Source organism: Anolis carolinensis, chromosome 3, assembly GCF_035594765.1.
Source record: "Anolis carolinensis isolate JA03-04 chromosome 3, rAnoCar3.1.pri, whole genome shotgun sequence".
NCBI classification, from domain to species: domain Eukaryota; kingdom Metazoa; phylum Chordata; class Lepidosauria; order Squamata; family Dactyloidae; genus Anolis; species Anolis carolinensis.
In genome coordinates this window covers 98,976,298-98,998,522 of record NC_085843.1, presented here as the reverse complement: position 1 = coordinate 98,998,522, position 22,225 = coordinate 98,976,298, and the positions used below count along the sequence as shown (strand labels likewise).

The following is a 22,225-nucleotide window of genomic DNA, read 5'->3' as shown; positions in this document are numbered from 1 at the left end:
GAGAGATGGAGCATTGAAAGAAACACTCCATAGCTTTCATTTTAGGTTATATACCTATTACCAAAACAGCAATAAAAACAGTCAATGGAAACCAAAGCATTACATGGATGATTCTACCTTCACATCTCACTTTTACTGAATAATAGTAAAATCACCCAGCTTTGCAATTGGGGGGGGGGGGGCAACACTTATTAGCTCTTTTTTCTTTTTCTTTCACTCTACTCTTTTTATTCCTCAGCTTTCTTTCCCACCATCCCAGAACTTGTTTAGCCTTTTCCTCTTCTCGCTTTCCTCATCATTGATCAGGTAGCAAGACTAATGCTTCCTTCCTTTTAACAGTTGGAACTGTAAAGCAGCTGCAAGAAGGCAATGGCAAAACCCCGCTGAACAAATCTTGCCAAGTAAACCCCATGATAAGTTTGCCTCACAGTCATCATAAGTCAGAAACAACTTGAAGGCATAAAATAACAACTAAGAAAAGAGTATTACAAAGAACTGCCTAGATACCTCTGGGGAAATTAAAAATACCTTGCTTAATTATTGCTTTTGCTCTAGGGAGGGTCAGGGTTACAATGCTACCTATTGATAGATGGTAATGTTATAAGCTATACAAGCATTGTAATGAATGGACTCATTTTTAAAACAAAGTAACTCCAAGATGTACACTCCTTAGGGATGCCTTAGAAAACGTGCCAAGTTTCTAGGCTTCACTGTTATGGAGCTATGGTGTACATAGAGACAAACTCACTTTTACTGAAAAACATTGACTTCTTGACAGGCAGTTATTAACAAGGGTAAAAATGGCAAGATCCAACCTTTTTGCTATTCTTAGAATTGCTAAAATATTACATTATGTTCAGGGCACTTGAATTCTGCGCATAACATGCTACTTGTTGTCAAATGCTTTAAGAAGCAATCTCTTGTCATTCTTCACTGTCTTGTAAGTGCATTCATTAATATCTTACTCATCACTTTTAACACCACCTACAGTCTTCTTTTGTCACTCTGTCCCTCCACCTTTTCCCCGTCACTATGTCTTCGTTCTTGCTCTTGTAAACGCCCAATCCCTGTGTCAACATACTTCAGTATTGATGTTACTGGGTGTGGGACTATCCTGATCCAGTTGAAATGTATTCTATACTTATAGTTACCAAACCAAAGGCTATCCCTATGTTTATTGCTACACACCACATTGCTTCTCATGCTTCCAACCTCAACACGCATTGATATAATACTGCGTTAATGAAATGCTAGCTCCAAAGCAATGAGAATCTCAAGCAACTAATTACACAGTGCAATTATTTACCCTGAATCCAGATTTTCACTGGATTTACAACAGCAAGTAATCACAGATATGCAAAATTAGAACTGATAGTACAGGTTGTGCATGACTTATCTGAGATCGCTACACCTTTGCTTTTTTATGGTACAGTGTTAATGAAGTTTGTTTTATGCAAAAAATTATAAATAAATAAAATTGTTGTGCATAAAGTTATCTTCAGGCCATGTGTACAAGGTGTGTATGAAACTAACTAATTTCATTTTTAGACTTAGATCCTATATCCAAGCTATCTCATTATGTATATGCAAAGAATCCAAAACCATAAATAGTAAATCCAAAAGTCTTATTACTTCTTCTACCAAGAATTTTAGATAAGGAATACTCAGGGCGCTTCCAGATAGAAAATCCGGGTTTTAAATGGGGGTTAAAAAATCCAGAGACTTGACTGCAGGTCCCAAATAGACCTGTTAGTCTTGAGACTGGGTTCCCCACTGTCCTCACAGGTTTCCTCTGTATCGGAACATGATGGAGGGCGGACAGAGGACATTCGGCAGAAGGTAATTTTTTAAAAAAGAAATCACTGTTATGCGCTGGACTATATGTGAGCACATGCGACTATCTTAATATAAGCAGATTTGGATGTGCATGCATAACAGAGTGTTTTAAAAAAAAACTTCCGTCAGATTTCTTTATCCCCCAGTAATTTATTCAAGCTCTGTTTAATATTATAAAGTTTTTTAAAAAGAGTTTCAGACAGTTCTAATTAATCTCCATTCATGCTTCTTTTAAAGCAGTGGTGTGTCTGTTTCACAGCCCAATTGGCTGATCAGCTGTTTCGGGCTTTTTAAAAGCGGATGTGTGCTGGAGAAACTTGGCACGTTTTCTAAGGCAGGTTTGTGTGGTGGCACAAATGACCACAAGAAGAATTACATTTACAGGGAAGCAATTTGTCTTTCTTCTTTGTGGACTCTGTGCCTAATACAAATGGATGATTAACTAGTTTACCAGTGGAATTGAGGCAGGTCTGCCACAGATAGATAAAGGCACTATTCTTCCAGACTCCACATCAGCCAGTGCCCAGCAGTCAAGTTGGTAGTGCCTGATGAACATTGATAGGCATATCCAGGTAGTTGCTCTGCAGACCTCTGCACTGATATGCCTCAGCTCTATGCTTGAGAGGTGGAAACAGCAGTTGGGGGGATGCTGAACTTTGGGCACAGTGCTTCCTTGGTGAGTGAATTCATCAGAGTGGTGAGGCTGACAACCTATATGGCCTCTATAACACAAGAAGAATATTGTGGATTATTGGAAGAATTAATATGAAGGGTTAGTAGGCCAGGGACTTCAAAATCTGTAGTACTGTTGGTAAATGCTGACCTCTAGATGGAACACTCGAGGGCCAGGGATTCCCAATTCTTAGGGTTTATGATGCAGTTTCTTAGGTTGGCTTTAAGCTCATCATTTAGGACCTCTTCGCAAATCAAGGGGGAGACTCACTGTTTCACCGGCGCCCCACACACCCTCCCTCCTTTCCCCATCAGATGGGGGCAATGGGACAAGGCGTGTTGGCACCCTGTCCCTGTCCCCATCAGATAGGGGAAAGGCACCAAAACCCACTTACCTCTCCATAGTTGCTGAGGAAGCATCTTGATCAGCACTTGGAATCATGTGATGGCACTCGGCAAGCCCTGTCCCCAAAGTGCTTCAACGGGGCAAAAAGCCCCAGTGTGATGGAAATGGTAAATCTCTTTTGCTGTCCACTGACATTCCATTTTCCATTCTTGAGCTGAGTGTAAACTAACTGCTATGGAAGACTGTGAATGGGCATTCGGACATGGTCAGCGTACAGCCTCATCATACCAGAGCATGGTTCTACTTTAAATCTGGTTTCTGCCTCTTGCAGAATTCTGGGGTTTGTAGTTTGGTGAGGTCCAGGATCTGTCTGGCTGATCTGTTTAAAGGCCCCTCCCTAAAGTGGATTCAAACTCTAGTGTGATGAAGTCCCTGGCAAAGCTGATGTGGAATAGAGATTTGAATAGATTGAGAATGGGAGAAACATGCCAAGTAAACCCTTGTAATGACCACCTTCCATCTGGAAATGATGTCCTCATTGTGACAGACCATGTGGATCCAGAATAGGTTTCTACAGTCACTTATGGACCCACCGCCAAGACTGCACTTATGGAAGACAATCATACTCGGCCACAAGTGATAGCCTATGAAGCCAGGGACTGCCACTCATTCAGGCAATGCGGAGCCTTTTCCAGTTGGGACAAAGGATCATGGTGGAATGTTGGCCTCTTGAAAAGTGAGTCCCTCATTGGATTGAAGTATCAAAATTGTAATGGCCAGAAATTGAGCTGTATTCTCAATATGATCACTGTTATTATAGTGAAGAAGCTTAAAAGTTTGTCTGTTAGTACTGAATGCAGTATCAAGTTGCGTGCAATGAGATCTCTCTTGGATGGTTCAAGCTCGATCTGGAAGGAGGAATTGTTTCTATGAAAAGCAGCACCTAGGAGGGTGTGAGACAGAACTTCTCAGTGTGGCATACTGGCACTGTTTTCCCTTGAGATAACAAGTCAGTCACTGAGACTAGCCCTGAGATGTGAGAAAGTAACTGCCATCACTTTCATGAGTTCTTGTGAGGTGATAGACACCTAAGAGGATCTAGTATTGATAAAGGTTGGGTCCAATCTTCTTCTACTTTGAGTGAACCCAAATTTAAAAGTGGACTATCCTGAACCTCCTGGGGCCGATATGACGATTTACACCTGTGAGATCCATGATAGGTTGAATTGAGCTATCTCTTTTCAGTATGGTAAAACATTGAGAGAGAAAAAATAGTGGGGACTGCATGACAAGCAGCTGTTCTATAGTGTTTTGAATTAGAACTACTTGATTACTTTTGGTTCTTTTTATCCTGTGTGTTTCCATGACATGCTTGACAATCAAATATTCTAACACAGAGGTTCTCAAAGTCTTTTAACTGCAGAGCCTTTTTTGAAGCAAAAGTTTCTCGTGGAGCCCCAAAATGTTTATACAGTAGAGTTCTGGTTATTCGACATAAACGGGCAGGCCAAATGTTGAATAACCGGAACTGCTGGATAAGAGGGAGGCCCTATTATCCCTCCCAGCAATCCAAATTAGGGAAGCGCCCCGTGAGCACTGCTGCCCAGCAATGCTCACAGGGCACTTTCCAAGGTGAGTCCTTGGCCCAGAGAAGCGCCCCATGCACGCTGCTGCCTAGCAACGTGCACGGAGCGCCTCCCAAGGGGCGAGAGCTCGGCAAGGGACAAGGCTCATCCCTCGGCGAGCCCTCGGCCCAGGGAAGTGCCCCGTGAGCGCTGCTGCCTAGCAACATGCACGGGGCGCTTCCTCCTCCCTCTCCTTCTCTCGAGCTCCCATCGCTCCCTTCCTCAGGCTGCCCCAGGAAGGAACTCAAGAGAAGGAGAAAGAGACGGATGGGGCGCCCCCAGCGGCGCCTCGGATAATATAGAGTGTCGGTTAACCGGAACTCAGATAACCGGAATTCTACTGTATTATGTGTTATATATTTTATATAGGGTGTGTGTGTATGTGTGTGTGTGTGTGTGTGTGTATGTATATATCAGGCATAGGAAACTTTTTGACCAACATAAACTTAACAGTATTTCAGTGGAAGACTCCAGAGATCATCCAGTCCAATCCCCTTTTGCCATGCAAGAAAAACACAATCAAAACACCCAATGAGCGGTGGGAGGGGCATAGGATTTTGGAAGCAAAGAAGGCAAGGAGAAAAGGATCTGGGAGGCGAGGAAAAGGGCTTTTGGTGGCAAGGGAGGGAGACGAGCAGGAAAATGGAAGGAAAACTTGAAGGGGGGGGAAGGAGGGAGGAGGAGGAGGGAAGTGCAGAGCCCCTAAGCATGCTTCGCAGAGCCCCAAGGGCTCAGTGAAGCACACTTTGAGAACTGCTGTAATCTTAAATATATAATTTACTCTGTAATTTAAGGCTTCAAATCAAAATATAAACATTTTGTTAAAAATAAATAGACAATAATTAGTGTCATGGTATCAATTAATGTGAGAGGTTGACAAAGCAGTTTCATTCTAGGATATGATCATTTGCTGACTGAGGGAATGCACCTGACAATCAATTAATTATATTGATCCAGGCACCTAAGAATCCCAATACAAGCTGCACATTGTTGATGTCTACAATTTGTATTGCTCACTGATCTTCTGCATGATAATAACTATTTGCTAATAGATCTTCTGTTGAAAAGCAGACACACCTTCATTTTACATCATGACATATATACAAAATGGAAACAAATGGGAGTGGTGATTACAAACAGAAGTATATGAAGCCTTGTTTTGATATTGGTCAATGCTGGCCATGTAAGTCACGCAATCTGTCCCAACTACTTAATTATTTTAGGTAAGTAATGTATGAAACCCACATATTCTATATACAGTTGTCCCTCCGCAGTTGTGGTTTGGGCTTTTGCAGATCTAATTATTCACAGATCTGATTACAGATGTTCTCGCTATGAATCTCTGGGTTTTCCAATGTAACTCTACAGTCAATTCCTTCCAGTCATGCTGGAGAGAATACGTCTCTAGGAATCTCTAGGTCATCCAATATGATTCTATGGTCAGCTTGCAGTAGAAGTTGATCACAGAGCCATACTGTAAGACCTAGATATTCCTAGAGATATGTTCTGAGATAGCAATTTCTTTATATGCAGTTTTTCATTTTCGTGGGGGTTCTGTGCCCCTAACCTTCGCGAGCATGGAGGACTGACTGTCTCAGTACAGGCAGTCCCCGGGTTATAAACATTTGACTTACAAATAACTCCTAGTTAAGAATGTGGGTGAGACAACAGGAAGTGAGAGAAATCTACCCTAGGAAGGGAAATTCACTCCTGAAAGTGTTATCGGGGGAAAAGGTCTCTGAACTTGAGGCCTTATCATCAATCCTTGTTTCCACAACAAGCCAAATTTTCAAAATCCAATTATCACAGGGACAGAAAGTTAGGTGAAATCTTCTGAACAGGGGCACAGACAGCAAAACAAACACCACAGGAGCTTTCCCTATGCTATCCAAAGCTGGGACTGCCAGTACTACCAAGTAGTACATCTGTTGTACATATATACTTGAAGGAGGTCATAGTCCTGTACTTCATACATCTAAAATAAATCTGCTAGATATAAAGGTGGCACAAAACTTGTTATTTGCTCAAAGAGACTAACAAAGCCCACCCTTTGAAAAATGATGGTGGGAATCTTAAATATTACAGTATATTCATTCAATAAAAAACTGGTGTTGTGTTAAACACAGACCTGCAGTCACAAGATGTTCTTGGGGCATGGATCTTGCTAATTTTATTTTCAAATTTATTTAAAGAACATCTATAATAAACATTTGCTGAGATCAAATAAATATATTTCACATGAAATATTACAAATACAATGCTACATCCAAAAACGTGTTTATTTAAACTATTTAAAAACTCTGCTTAAAAGAATTAGAAAAAAAATATTAAAAGCACAGATTCTAAACACTTAGGATACTGCTAATCTTCATTGCTATTGCCAATTAAATATACAAAAATAGATTCTATTGAATCAAAACAATAAGGATTTCTGCAAAACAATTCAGAATTCAGCATGCTGCCAGCAATTCCTCAAAAAATACTTATAGAATACTTTTACAAGTAACTAAGAAATCTTAGTTGCACAACAAGTACACTACACATTTGTGAATATGAGGATCAATACAAACACACTGAGATACATACCACAATCTAACAACCTTTAAAAACAAGAACTAAAACATTCCCATATTTATCAGTAAAGCTGAAAGAATATGATTTTAAAAAAAATAAGGCAGACGAGATTAATAATAATTACAGAATAAAATACTGTAGAGCAGCCAAGATTCAATCTTCACTCTATACGCCCTATGAGAAATGTGTGGGTGTTTAGATGTAAAGATAAAAACAGAACAAAATATTGAAGCTATCATAATAATAAATCAGTGCAAGGCAGCTCACAATACAACAGTAGTATTGTTCTTCACTGTGAAAATGAAGATTCACAAAGTGTATCTAATCCAGCAATCTACTCCTAACATCAGTTAAAAAGAGTAGTAATAGAGACAGTAATTGAAATAATGCCACTCCTTCTCTCCTGTGCTATTTGTTTCGTATAAACAGTCATTTATAACTTCATGTGATACTGGATTCATCTGTAACCCAGATCTCAACAATCCTTCTATCTACATACAGGAAGAGGGGGAGAAATAATAAATTCCAAGAAGATGCTAGGAACCAATTAACCTGTCTTTGTTGAGGATTCCTTTTAACTTGGAAGAGCTGGGCATAAGGCAAATAGAACGAGAGCTTCTTGAACCCAAGGCACTCTTCTCTTTCTCTCTCTCTCTCTCTCTCTCTCTCTCTCTCTCTCTCTCCCCCCCCCCCCCCCCTTTGATATCGGGAACAAAAACACATGATCAGAGTGCAAAATACTGAATTTAAGAAAGAATTTCAGCTATCTGAACTTAAATTTGAAGTCCAATATACCAGTAGAGTATGTGAGCCAAAGAAGTCAGTGGAGTTTTCTTTTAAATTTTTTTATACCAGCTCATAATATATCTTAAATATTTCCGCTGGGGGGGGGAATCATTATCTTGCCAACATCAATGTATTTGCAACACGAAAGCATATTTCAGCCTCTTCTTTTGCTAAATGGCATGAGTCCATTCATGTAAGACAGAAAATAATCTCAACTGAGATGATAATTCTAGTAAAATTTCTTTGTAGTTTAGTGCACCAAGACAGGATTAAAGGAAAATATAAAATGACATAATGATGTAGAACATCAGGGGGTACAAAAAAGAAATAAATACTGAAACAGTCAAACATGCAATGCCAATGTTTATTGCAAGTATGAATTACTGATGCAATTAGTATTGACATAGACCAAATTTGACACTTGATAAAAGCATCCTTATAATCTTGAAATTTAAAACAGTGTCACAACAACAATCCTGAATGAAGGGAGATTTCAATTAAGGAGAAATGCATCTCTAACGAGACATGCCTAAAATGCTAGATCAAAGCAGTGTTTTATATTCATCTTGTTATTTCCTGGCTGCGGTGTTAAGACATCGTTCTGGTATGATCCTTCAATAATTCTTGTAAAGACAGACACATCCAAGAAATCCCAAAGGTATATCTTGGGCTCCAATCACTTCCTGGCTTGAAACTATGCAGTGTAAAAATGTATGGTGTTCCTGCTGACATTCCAGAATTTGAGATTACAAGTGGTGGAGAAAATGATGGAAATCTTGAAATATTGTGTGCCTAATAACAAAAAACAACTGACACACTATAATCAAGTGTAAAAAAATTAACCTTCTAACAATAATATTCCAGATAACCTTTTCCAGAAAATAACTATCAGAAAGGAAAGCAAACACTTTCAATCATATATACAAGCAAGAAAGCAATAGTACAACAAATAATACTTTTTTTAGACATAAGATTGGTGTATGAACATGTCTAACGAACTGTCAGAAAGTGGTTTAACAAGAAAACACATTTCATAATCAGGGTGGAGTAAAAGAAGGTAAAACTTATAAAGGATGTCCCAATCTAGATCTTCTCACAGTAGTACATCACTGAAGTCTCTAGGTTTGGAGCATCAGGTAAATATGATTCATATACTGTATGTCTCTTTCTTTTATGAATGTACTACATGTTGCAAATTCTATACCTTCTTACAGAGGAATAAACTCATTATATTCAATGAAAATGGACACCTAAAAATTCATGCCTAGGATTGCATTGTTGTGTTGTCATATATAAAAATATTTTTTCTATGTTAGCACAAAATTTTGTAATAAAGAAGATGTAATATTAAATAAATCACTTGTTCTTAACTTCTATCAATTTATTTGCAATTTTTAGCTTTTCAATATTTAAAAAAAATGGAAAACTTTGCTACTGATAAACTTCTCCAGCTCTTCACTCAATATGCCATGAAAGAAGGTAGTTCAACTTTGCTATCAACTGTAGGACTTGAAAATTTGATTAAGGATAACTTCTCAAACTTTTTGGTAAGTATTTCCAAAACCATGTTTTCTACACATCACTGTTGTCTTCCTCATCCTGCAAGCCTTATGAGGAGCTCATGAGAATTTAAAACATGGTTGGGGTACAAGGGAGATATGGAAGTGGAGAGAAATGTGCAAGCAATTCAGGAAGACTTAAAGCTCAAGGTTTCTTTTAATATATGAATACAAGGTTCAAGGGTTCACTCAAACAAATAATTTTTTGGTTTAATGAATGGATTTGATAACATTTACAGAAACAGCAGCTTGCTAAGATGAAAAAAGCACAATAATTTAATTGAAAGAAAAGCATGTTGCATGCCTGGTAAAAACAACTACCAAAAAATCTAGTGAAGCTGATGCTTGAATATTTGCTTTTATATTATTTCAAGATAAGACAAGAGCATTGTTCACAGAAGTTTAAAATATGTAAATGTATATTTTTATAGTGTCAGGAACTGATTTCATTTAGCCATATGTTCAAAAAGAAAAACTGTCATTTCCCCCAGTTTCTCCATAGACACAATATATGTACATCCATTTGATAGTCTCTACATGTGTTTAGCTACAATGTTTTGGTGCTGTAGTCATACATATCTAGAATAATATAAAACTATTAACATAAAACTATTAATTCAGATGAAGTAAGGGATTTCAAAAGGAAAAATGCTCTCTAAGAAAGGAGAAAGAAAATCTACATTTGATTACAGAATGGATGGGGGGAAACCAGAAATCACAAACTATTTTGGAAAGAAAACATATTTCTAATTGGATTTAAGAGATTCTAATAAAACTTCTACCACAAAAGAAGTTCTGTGGGAAGGATTATAGGAATACAGAACATTCCCTCTTCTGTGGTAGCTCCTTGAATTTCTTATCAAGCGTTATTAAACTGTATCATTTTTAGACAGCCAGTTTATTCTAACTGGCTTTTCATGTAGTTTAAGTATCTCCTTCCACTGCTGGTATAGCTTACAACAGCAGACTGAAATGTGGTTTATCAACACCTTTATAAATACTGTCTTGAAATGTGATTTAGCAATGCCTTTATGAATACTAATAATAAGACAAATTTTGAACATGAAAGCTAAAATGACTAAGAACTGTAGTATTGTTCCAGGAACCACTTAGCCTAAAGAAGGCATTGGATGTTCCTAAAAAAGAAATCCCTCAAATATTTCTACAAAGATATATGTCTGGAACAGAGATGAAAGGCTTGTTATATGTGGGCTACATTTCAAAGGAACTAGCAAAAGCACCTCTGAATATTTCTTGCCTAAGAAGGCCCTGTGAAACTCATTGAGTCCTCACAACCTGAAGGCACACACCTCCACTCACACCAAAAGATGAAGAAGTCACAGTTGCTGCTTTTCTAAAAGTATTTCCCTGTCTCATTTCATTGAGGCCACTCCATTAGGTAAAAACAAAATACAGTCTGATTTCCCATTCTTTTTAAAACCACGTACAATCTGCAGTCTTAAAAAGAAGTCAAAAGAATACCGTCTTTACTTCCTAATTAGAAACAATTTCAAAAATGGACTCAGTAAGAAGAAAAGCAGTGCTCCATATTATAAACCAGGGGTCCTCAAACTTTTTAAGCTGAGGGCCGGTCCACAATCCTTCAGACTGTTGAGGGGCCGGATTATCATTTGAAAAAAAAAATACAAGCAAATTCCGATGCACACTGCATATGTCTTATTTGTAGTGCAAAACAACAACAACAACAACAACAAGAACAATGAAAGAACAATACAATATTTAAAAATAAAAACAATTTTAACCAACATACATTTATCAGGATTTCAATGGGAAGTGTGCTCCTGCTTCTGGCCAATGAGATAGTCAAGTTAATTAGGGTTGTTGTTGTTGTTGTTGTGTGCCTTCAAGTCATTTCAGACTTTGGGTGAGCCTAAGTCTAAAATTTATTTATTATTTATTTACTGCATTTATTTACTACATTTGTAGCGCACCCTTCTCACCCCAAAGGGGACTCAGAGTGGCTTACAAATTATATGTACATACAATATATTATATTATTAGCATAGCACAATATTAGCATTATATATTACTATATTGAACTATACCACTATACTGTAATATTATTAGTAATATTATATGTAATATAGAATATATAATTAATATTATTATATGGTATTATTATTAGTGTTATATTGTATTACATTATAATATTATTATCAATATTATATGTATATACAATATATTATATTATAAAACTGAGGGCGGGGGCCAGGTAAATGACCTTGGAGGGCCGTATCCGGCCCCCGGGCCTTAGTTTGGGGACCCCTGTGATAAACACTTGTAAATCTTTAAACTGTTCAATCTACGGAATCTTTAAACCATACAAAGATGAAGATGCTTTCTTCAAAATACCTTATATAGAGACACAACTACAAATTCATAACAAAGGCTATTCATGTTCCAATGACATAATTTTATTTAAATATGTTCTGAAAGTTTTGATTATTTTGACTCTGGAACTCCCTTCTTCCCAGGGAAGGCAGAATGGCCTCTTCCCTGCTACCGTAATCTTCTTGGCGGCAGGCTTTTAGCTATGAATAGGTTTTTAATTGGTTTTAAGTGTTTTACTGTTTATTTTTAAAACTGTTCATGTTTAATTCCATTTTAATGTTTGCATATTTTTAGGTTTGCGTTGTATTGTATTGGTTTTATTGAGAACCACTTTGAGTCTCTTTTTTACATAAAAAGCATAATAATAATAATAATAATAATAATAATAATAATAATAATAATAATAATAATTTGTTTTGTCTTTTCTTATTCCCTTCTCCTTACCAAAACAACCCAATACAGGGTTCAATGTCTTTTAATGACATTAAAAAACATGCAGACATTGATAAAAATGGAAAAATCAACTTCAATGATTTTATGGCACTGATAACCAAGCTTGGTAGTATGGGTGGATTATCCGCTTTGACTGGACTCGCCGGATTTGGATCTTAAACCATCTTACAAAAAGGAGGAAGACAAAGACAACATGGGAGATCCTCAAACTGCCCTCTTATAGACTCTAAAAATCGCTGCATTTTTACAAAAAATCTCTTTAACATGAAACTAAATCATTGTAAAAAGATGGGTGTCATTGAATAAATATCTATTTTCAATAAAGTAATATATGTTGACTGGTAAAATGAATCACAGTTCCTTTTAGGTAATTTAAGGGTGGATTAAAATATTCATATATTCATGTAGATTTATCTTATTGGAAGAATTCTGGTTTTTTACATTTTCTGTTATTTGCAAAGGAGGCATTTAAGCAGGTAATGAGCAGCTGAGGTTTAGTGCAGCACAGTAGCTACAGCTCTGATGTGTAAGGCAGGGGATGTCCTCAGTGTAAACCCCATTTTACTCAGACCAAATCTTCTACTTGAAATGTGTATGTCCTCCATGTCTATATGGATGTTTAAGCCCTCTGGTTGGCATGAAGGCATGAAAAAAGAGTAGCATTCAACATCGGATCCCAAAAATAGCATTAATTATAACAATTCTCTGCATTAGTCAGACCTGACATTAATATTAGGTTTCTGCTCAAACATGGTCAACAAAGAAGTACTTTCTAATTGCTTATAGGTTCTTATTTAAGCCTGCTCTAGCAAATGGTCTCAGAAATAAGATTTAATTTGAACTATACTTTATCTGCAAGCTCTTAACTGTTTGATTAACCAACTCCACTATATATCTCATTACATTCTTCTAACAGAAACTTATATTGACTAATATCAGGGATCACTGGAACAAAATGCACGCCCAGTGCCAGAGTTACCAAAAATAACATTACAATAACCACATTAATAAATTTGAATCAACTGATGTTCTTCAGTCATGCCGGCCACATGACCTTGGAGGGAGCCCCCGGTGGCGCAGCAGGTAAAATCGCTGAGCTGCTGAACTTGCCAGCCACATGACCTTGGAGGCGTCTACAGACAATGCCGGCTCTTCGGCTTAGAAATGGAGATGAGCACCAACCCCAGAGTCAGACATGACTGTACTTAACGTCAGGGGAAACCTAACCTTTAACCCTTACAGAGCGAGAATCTCTGCCTTTCCACTGGTCACTTGGAACAGATCCCCTGACAACTGTGGAACTTAAATTAGACATTACTGTTACATTAATTTCAAGGGTCTTCTGGCTCCAACCATGCTATATTAATTAAAAGTATAGCAGGAAATCAGTACTTACAACAGGATTCTTCGTATTTGAGTCAAATTCAGTAGAATTTGCATCTGTAAAACATTTAAAATGTAAATCAGTCATATAGTTTATTCTGCATTTATTAGCTTTTTTGAGGTAAACTAATAATTTATTATTTCATTATGGCATATACTCATGTAAGGTGGAGAAAAGGCTTTTTTGAATGCCTAGGCAGAAAAATGGTGGCAGCAGCAACTGACCCATTTAGGTGGCACTGGCACTTTTCCGTTTCTGAAGAATGGCCCTTCACTTATCCACTGGTCAAACTGAAATCTATAATTTTGGCCTCAAAACCAGATTTTTAAATTATGCATCAAGTTGATTTATACATATATATATGTATATATATATGGTAAATAAATGTGAATTCCTTTGTTGAGAGTCAGAATATCCTGACTACACATATCTAAAAATAAACTCTAGTGGACACGAATATGGCTGACCTATGTGACAATTAAGCCAGACAGTCATACTAATATAATGGCTTTGATCTTTCTGGAAAAGGTCTTTGGCAGTGAAATGTTTGTGGAGGGATTCATATCACATTAAAATAATTTGCAGCTATTACAATCAATAAATGGCATCAAGGCTTTGCTAGTTTCTAAAAAATCTATGCCTGGTTCATCAAAACAAGAGTTAAAATCATGTTAATAGCTTCAACGGCAGATATAGATGATGAAGGAAAGCGTTTACAGTAACTACGACACTAGATTCCTCAGCTGCTGGTGTCTAAACACATTACAGTTCATCAGTTGAGATTTCAACTTGGGTTTTAAGTGATCAATTTTCACAGAAGCAAGCATACCTTGCCAGTTTAAACAATTCCTTGCAAACTCCACTACTGCCAGCTGCATTCCCAGACAAACTCCTATAAGAAATTGAAAAGTATATGAACCAGAACCAATTTTATATATTCTTTTTTATTAAAAAAATTCAATTTATACAACAAAAAAGGAGAAAAGGGAAAACACGAAAGAGAAAAAAAGAAAAAAAGAGGAAGGTAGAGTTATGGTTAGCAGATTAAACCATGACAAATATTAAATATGTCACAAAAGAAGCGGGAAGGGGCTGAAGAAAAGGAGGAAAAGCAATTAATGTACAAATTTTTCTTAATATCCTTATTACATTGGAAAAAATGTTTTTTCCTTTTTAATACATCTATTTCCTCATATCAATTGCAATGATTATACGTATAAAATACCAAAAATGTCCCTGTATCTTCTACAGTAAAGGGAGAAGTAATGTCACCAAACATTAAGTCCAATAGCCATTTCTTCTTCCAGTATTATCTCATGATCTAGTCTCTTCTTCCAGTACCTCTTCATTAAAGGTTTATCATCATCATCATCATCATTATCATCTATACACAGCTTTATATTTGGTTAAGCAGAATTCGATAACAATCTATTAAATTTATCTCCAATAATTATATTTTATATGTATTGAATTATTTTAAATCCTTTATCTAAGAATTTCATATATTCTATATCATGAGCTCAAGCACATTTACTGTTTGTAGATCTAGTGGCGAAAAAGTGGGACTCCTTTTTGGAGTCCGCCCGATAATGGAACAGTACCTAAAATGTATATCACACAGGACCTTTCATTCATTTTCCCTACTCCAGTACATAGCTTTCTTTTTGACTGCTGTCAAAAATTCAAGAGAGTTTTAAAAGCATTTTACCTTGAAATAAGGACTCCATCCCACAGATATACAGGCTTATGAGTTACAAACAACAGGTTTCAGAGAGTTCACGCTAGACACAATGCTGGTAACAGACTCTTTCTCGAAAGTAAGACGGTTGCAGCCAGCACTGGCCTCTAACCTTGCTGCTTTATAGTGCTGAGCTTTCCAGCACAGCTGACTCTAGGGCGAGTTCTGATTGCTCAGCGTTTTGTCTGCTAGGCTAGCTAACCTTCTTCCTTCTTTCTCCCTTCATCGCTCCAAAAAATAGGAATCTCTGCCATATCTGTTATCTCTCCTCCCTCATCTTCTTCCTCACCAGTTAACCCTAAACCCCCAAGTGCTGCCTCTTCAATCACCTGTCCTCCTTCTCCCTCAGAATCAGAAGTGCAATCCACAAAAGCAGGAGTTTCGGCAAGAGTTCAAAAGAACTTTTATGATCTGACACAGGAAGATGGAGCTGAAAGCTTGCTAAGGTTACAGAGACGCGAAACACAGTATTTGCATGCTTGCTATTTCCTGCTGAATGTTTTTAATATCTTGTTTGCTATACCTCTTTAGCCCTAAAACGGTAATGGCAGCAGAAAGGAATCGATTCTGCCCATCTTGGCTCCTCTCTCCATGATGACATCATCGTTTTATTTACAAGAGGACAAGGGGGAATTCCCATCATATGTCACATTGGGCATTTTTACAAGTCTCTACATGGGGAATTGGGGAATAAGTGACCTGCCAATCGACTCAGGAATCACAGGCAAAACGCAGAAGCAGCAAAATACCTCTGACACACATTTGAGGCTTTCGTTGTGTGAAGGTTACAATCGGTAGCAGTTTCGGTAGTGTGTAGAAACGCTTATTTAATTGTTTGTAATAAAGTCATAAGACAAACAATAGCCTCATAGGAAAACCATATCAGATTGACTTTCTGATGTAAACCAAGACTGGTTTCCTTCCTAGTACCCAATGCCTAGATTTTCATTTCATTGCTCTCTTGCTTGATCGTGTAATTTTAACACGTTATGTCCTTTATTTTTCTCTTGTCACCACACATTATGCATGTGACATTCACCCCTATCACCATTTCTTCCAATAATGGACTCTGCTTTTCCTTTTATCTGTTCCACTCAGAGCCAGCCCAATGTAATTTTCAAGTGTAAGCGAACAGAACTTTGGTGCCCCCCCCCCCAACCTTCGGGGTGAGAAGGGCGGGACACAAGTATGGGAAATAAATAAATAATATCAGGACAGTAAAAAAACACTCAAAAACAGAGGAATTCCAGACATGAAACAATCAGGGCCAGCTAACACCTCCCAACAAAGGATCCCCCCAGGCAGGAAGCAGCCAGGCTTTGAAGATGCAAGGCCATTCAAAGCTAATCAAGGTGGTCAATTGCAACATTCACACTTGCCTTAAGCAGACAAGAGTACTTTCTCCCACCCTGGACCTTATTCCACGGATATACAAACCTCACTTGCTTAGTTTTCCAACAGATGTGTGGGCGAAGCATCAGGAAGGCGGCCCAGAGCGAGCCAAGAGGCCGGGCCCAGCGTGGGCTGGAAGCCCGGGCCCAGCGCGGGCCGGGAGGCCGAGCCCAGCGTGGGCCAGAGGTCGAGCTCAGCGCAGGAGGTCACGCTTGCTTCAGCGGCCTCTACATTCAACCGGCCCTGGTTCCACTGGTACATTTCCTCTTATTTGGTACATTGCAAGATAAGAAACAATCTGAAAATGCATTATTATGTTGTTTGACATGAATGCAAGACTGGTCAACACTGAAAAACAAAAAAAAATCCTGAAGGGCACCAATTTGAAATTTGAGGTACATGCCTTTTGGGTGTAATAATTTAAAAGCAGATTCAAGTTTTAATAATCACTTCATGATGACATTGCTATTGCGGTTTGAAATAGATCTGGTATACTATGCCATTTTCTATTGTCATTGGTTTCGGGGACAAAGCAGATGTAGTGTTACTATTATGATCAATCCTTGCATACTTGTTAGAAAATGACACTTCTAACCCAGGAATTAAAATAATAATTTATTGGAACTCTGGCTGGATATGGAAGGGCAAATCTCTCTGATGCTGAGCAGTGCACTGAATTCTGGGAAATGTAGTTTAGGGCAGGGCCTAATTCTTTGACATAAGGCTTCTCCCTTCCTGAACTACATTTCCCAGAGTTCTGTGCTATTCTCAGAAAAACTGCTTCCTCTTTCCCCCGAATGCTGAGACTCCATTAATTTACAGAGGCACCAAAGCAGCCTTTGGCTTTGCTTTCAGCTTTGCTTCCTTGCACTGAATATGAAACTGACTTTGGGAGCCTTCCGAAATTTATAAAACAAAAATGAAAAAGTATGGGTTAAGTTTCAATTCTTAACCTTTTGGCATGGGCCATGTCCACATATCAGATATTGCCTCGTAAGTATGAATTTAAAAAATGTAATCCGAATTACGAGGACTAACAAAAATGCACATCTCTAATAAACACCTTCACCTTCAGCAGCTATGAAACAAGTGAATCTTTATATTACATTTATTTAAAATTGCTGTCACAGGTAATGCCTGGTTTCTGCTTACAGCATCCTACCCAAGATGTTTCAAATGGTTGTTTTTATGTGGTATCAAAATGCACTGATGTATAAGTATGTTTGAACACTGCAGTAGTTTGTAGCACTTTTGCACGTAACTGTGTTTTGTAATGCACAAGTTAAGATGTGGACATTTAATGAAATCTTAAGATATACCACAGGTTTAAGAGAATAACCAGAAGATCAGGTTTAAAACACAATCATGGGGAACATATTCAGCACCTTTACTCAGCTGCATGTTCTAGTATTTCATCAATTGTATTATTCCGCTATGTGTCACTATCTGGATTATGCAGGGAAATGGAAATGTGCTAATTTTAACATATAATTTGCACTTTTCAGTATTTTATTACAGTATTTCAATATTGTATTCAACATTCTAGTAGTGTGATGATTTTGAGGTGTCCTTAAAAACAAAAAAAATGGAGCCTCTGGAAGAAAGAAATGATACCTGAAGAGATATCTGCATAACAAGCAACAAAAATGTCTAAATGTGGCCAACTGCTTGTCTCTTAGAAGTAAAGTTTCTGCAAGCAACCAAAGTCACTGTTCCTTAGGGGTTCATTAAAAAACTGATTTGCCTTAGGGCACAGTACAAATTCCATTCCAGAAGTTTTTTGGAACCACACTAGTGTTTAATAGCAGAGTAGTTGCCTCAAATGCCCTAGACCTAAGATTCAGGGACATCAAAATCCAAGGAGACTATTTGGCCAACTATCAAAAATATTCAGAAACTGCAGCTGTGTGTGAAGTTTATGGGTTTCTATAACTTAGGTAGAAATTTAAACCCAACCTTAATACTTCAGAACTGCTTCAATATAAATTCTTAGAAGTTCTAAAATAATAGCAATTATTGCCAAAAATAACATATGAGATTTATTTATTTAGTACTCTCCAAGTAGAGGCACTATATATATTTTTATTAAAAACAGATTATTATTAGCAAATTGAGAACTACCATCTGTCCAGTACATAAAACGAATATATTGTAAGTGAGGGACCATTTAAGCTTTAGAGCTCCAAAATGTTTACCCCCATTCACAAACTTCTCCTTCAAAGGCTGAGCTTTTACTCTGGCGCTGATAACCATAGTGGGTATGTCTTTCATTAAACATTCCAAGTTATCTCCTCAGCTATGAAAAAAACATTTAATTTGGATCTTAAAAGAAAGCTGAGATTTTACATTAGTTTAATACAATCCCATAGGCTTCGTCTTGTGAACTTGTTGGAAATCAAAATAGTTCCAAATTAGTCCTTCCACTAGAGTTGCTTGAAATGCTGGATTTCCTTATAACAGCTACATGAACTTTTCAAAGAATAAGAAATGTTTTACTTTTCAACTGAATTAGATCACATAGTTGAAATGGCCTGAAATCATGAAGATTCATGCAGCCATGGTAACAGACTATAGGTTTAGATTGGACAATTTGTAGATTTGGTGTGTTTCTGAAAGAGAAAACAATGCTGGATGTCACTAAAGGCTTCCCTTCGTCTCACTTTTTAGCACAATGTTCAGTCAGTGGCCTTTGGGTAGTCTATCAGAAGAACATAAATGTGACTGAGTCCTTTACATGTTTTGGAGTGTCAGGAGCAAAGAAATTGTGTTTGAGTCTTCAATGAAAAAAGACTCTGGTTCAGAAGTCTTTTGTTCACAGACTCCATAAAGGAATTTTGCAGATGTATGAACCCACAATAGTACGGCCAGTATGTCTTTGAAGATGAAATATAGGACACAAGTTCAGAAGACAGGTTTTGAAAAATAGGTTGCCCACTTGCGGATGGCCCAGGGAAGAGCCTTTGAAGATAAGGCACCTGCACCCTGAACCCTTGAAGACTTCCTATTAATATTATAAAACAAAGAAATGAAAACCCATTTTTGAAGCTGTCGGGCTGACTGTGAAATAATTCAGAGAATAAACCAAAAGCTTAATAACGATCTGAAACTGTTCTGTTATAATTATTCTTTATTTTTTAGATTTCTTTAATAACAATGGGGTATATTTATTTATCTAAATTAGAGAATGACTAAGGTTAGCATAATGTTTGTTTAACTCTTTAGAATACATTTCTTCATTTACTCTAAAGTTATTTGTTTTGTGCTTGTGTCTAAAACAAAAAGAGGTATTTCTTTTATGCTTTTAAAGTGAAACAACAGAAGTATTGTCTTTTTACAAATTTCTTAGAACTCATGAAACTAAAATAGTTGATTATTCAGTGCAATCAATCAATCTCAATTACAGGCAGTCCCCAAGATAAAGCAACCAACTTACAAATGACTCATAGTTAAGAATGGAGGAGAGACAACAAGGAAGTGAGAGAAATCTAGGCTAGGAAGGGAAATTCACTCCTGGAAGAGTTATCATGGGTAAAAGCTGTCTCCACTGACACTTTCCCATCAATCCTTGTTTCCAAAACAAAGCCAAATTTTTCAAATTCCAGTTATCACAGGGACAGAGAGTGAGATGAAATATTCTGAATATGGGTGCAGACAGCAAAACAAAGTTTGTATGTATGTGTGTGTGTGTATTGACCTTGAAGGAACTGGGGGCGGCGACGGCTGACAGAAAACTCTGGTGTGGACTGGTCCATGAGGTCACGAAGAGTCGGAAACGACTGCGTGAATGGAGAAGATATATATATAGAAGAGCCCCGGTTAACCGAGCTCCGGTTAACCGAGGCTCTGTATTATCTGAGGTGCCGCCGGGGGCGCCCCTCCCTCTCCTTCTCGCGAGCGAAGGGAGCTCATGAGAAGGAGAGGGAGAGGGAGGAGCAAGCACCCCGGAAGCACCCTGCCTTCTCTCACATGAAGGGAGCTCAAGGGGAGAGGGAGGAGGAATCGTATTGGAAGCTCGTGGCCTGCTTCCCTGGGCCGAGCCCTCACCCCTTGGGCAGCAGAGCTCATGGGCTCCTTCCAAGGGGCAAGGCCTCGCTGAGGGATGTCTCCCCGGATCTCCCTCAGCCAGGCCCTTGCTGGAGGAAAGAGTTTCCTTCAGCAATGGCCTGGCTAAGGAAACAGCACGCTCGTTTCTCGGAGGGACAGGAGCGTGCCGCAGGTTTTGCTTGGCCAGGCCATTGCTGGAGGAAACTCTTTCCTCCAGCAAGGGTCTGGCCGAGGCAGATCTGGGGCGCACTCCGCTTTTCTCGTAGAAACAAGGAGTTTTCCTCCAGCAAGGGCCTGGCCGAGGGAGATCCGGGGAGATGTCCCTCGGCGAGGCCTCGCCCTATCCGAACCCTTCGGTTATCCGAGATCGGGCCCGCCCATTTATCTTGAATAACCGGGGCTCTACTGTGTGTATATATATATATATATACACACACACACACACACACACACACACGTGCATACATACACACACACATACACATACAGCTGGAGTTACACTTAAAATGCACCTGTTCCAACCTACAAATAAATTCAACTTAGGAACAAACTAACAGAACCTATCTTGTTCATAACTGGAGGACTGCCTGTATTTTGATTTAGCTGGTACTAGTACTAATTCTTGAAATATATGTGTAACATAATTTCAATGACAAAAATGTATATTCAGAATAATTTAGCACAGATTAATCATGCCCAAACTGTCAAAAGACTGAGTGTGCACATATACTTCATAAATTTAAAACTCATTGCTAAGGCACAGGGTTTCTAGTATTGGTGTGGTTTCAGTTAGACTAAGGGGCCGGACTTATCACAGCAAGCTAAACCACTGTACTGCAGAACCATCCTGCCAATTGAAAGGACAGCAGCTGGAGCCCGGGTTGGGGATGAGCACCCACCATTCGCCCCAGAAAACCTGTCTAACTATCAGGTCAAAAGCAGAAATGCAGGTAGATAAATAGGTACTACTTTTAGCGGGGAGGTAATAAAAGCACCCTTAAGGACATTGATCTGAGGAAACCTCCTCAGTATGGAAGATGGAGTGACAGCAGCACCCCCCCTTCATGGCCAGAGTCGAGCACAGCCTTCAAGATGCCGGAAATAAAATGGGAAAACTGCCTTTACCTCTGTTTGTGTTGTCTGTCCTTGTTAATTGTATAATTGGCATTGAATGTTTGCCGTATGTGTGTTCTGTAAGCTGCTCTGAGTCCCCTTTGGGGTGAGAAGGATGATGTGTAATAATAATAATAACAACAACAACAACTTTATTTTTATATTCCGCCTCCATCTCCTTGAAGGGACTCGGGGCAGCTCACATGGAGATAGGCCCGATCAATACACTTAAAATATAGCATAGGATTCATAAAAACAACACTGGCCTGAATAATAAACAATTCTTAGGGGCATAGCAGGACTAATGCAATTCAGTTGCAAGGACAGGGCTAATAGATAAAGTGCAGGAGC

General features: G+C 38.3%; 1 protein-coding gene and 1 long non-coding RNA gene across 8 annotated transcripts in view; one reads left to right on the top strand and one right to left on the bottom strand.

Moving 5' to 3' along the window:
• The window catches only part of ctps2 (CTP synthase 2), an 86,620-nt gene that overhangs the window by 15,965 nt on the left and 48,430 nt on the right, over positions 1 to 22,225 (bottom strand). For 4 of the 7 annotated variants that reach the window (XM_062975233.1, XM_062975234.1, XM_062975236.1 and 1 more), the window contains 2 exons: positions 14,417 to 14,479; positions 13,600 to 13,643 (listed from right to left, as the gene is read on the bottom strand). In XM_062975233.1, coding sequence (XP_062831303.1) covers positions 13,600 to 13,643; positions 14,417 to 14,479 — 107 coding nt within the window. Of the gene's footprint in view, positions 1 to 8,189; positions 8,632 to 13,599; positions 13,644 to 14,416; positions 14,480 to 22,225 lie in introns of those variants that run through there. The other 3 variants (XM_062975237.1, XM_062975238.1, XM_062975239.1) reach the window with 3 other exon arrangements.
• On the top strand, positions 8,918 to 12,550 carry LOC103278336 (uncharacterized). The gene is made up of 3 exons (XR_505964.3): positions 8,918 to 8,975; positions 9,238 to 9,386; positions 12,213 to 12,550. It is a non-coding gene; the product is annotated as an uncharacterized LOC103278336 (long non-coding RNA).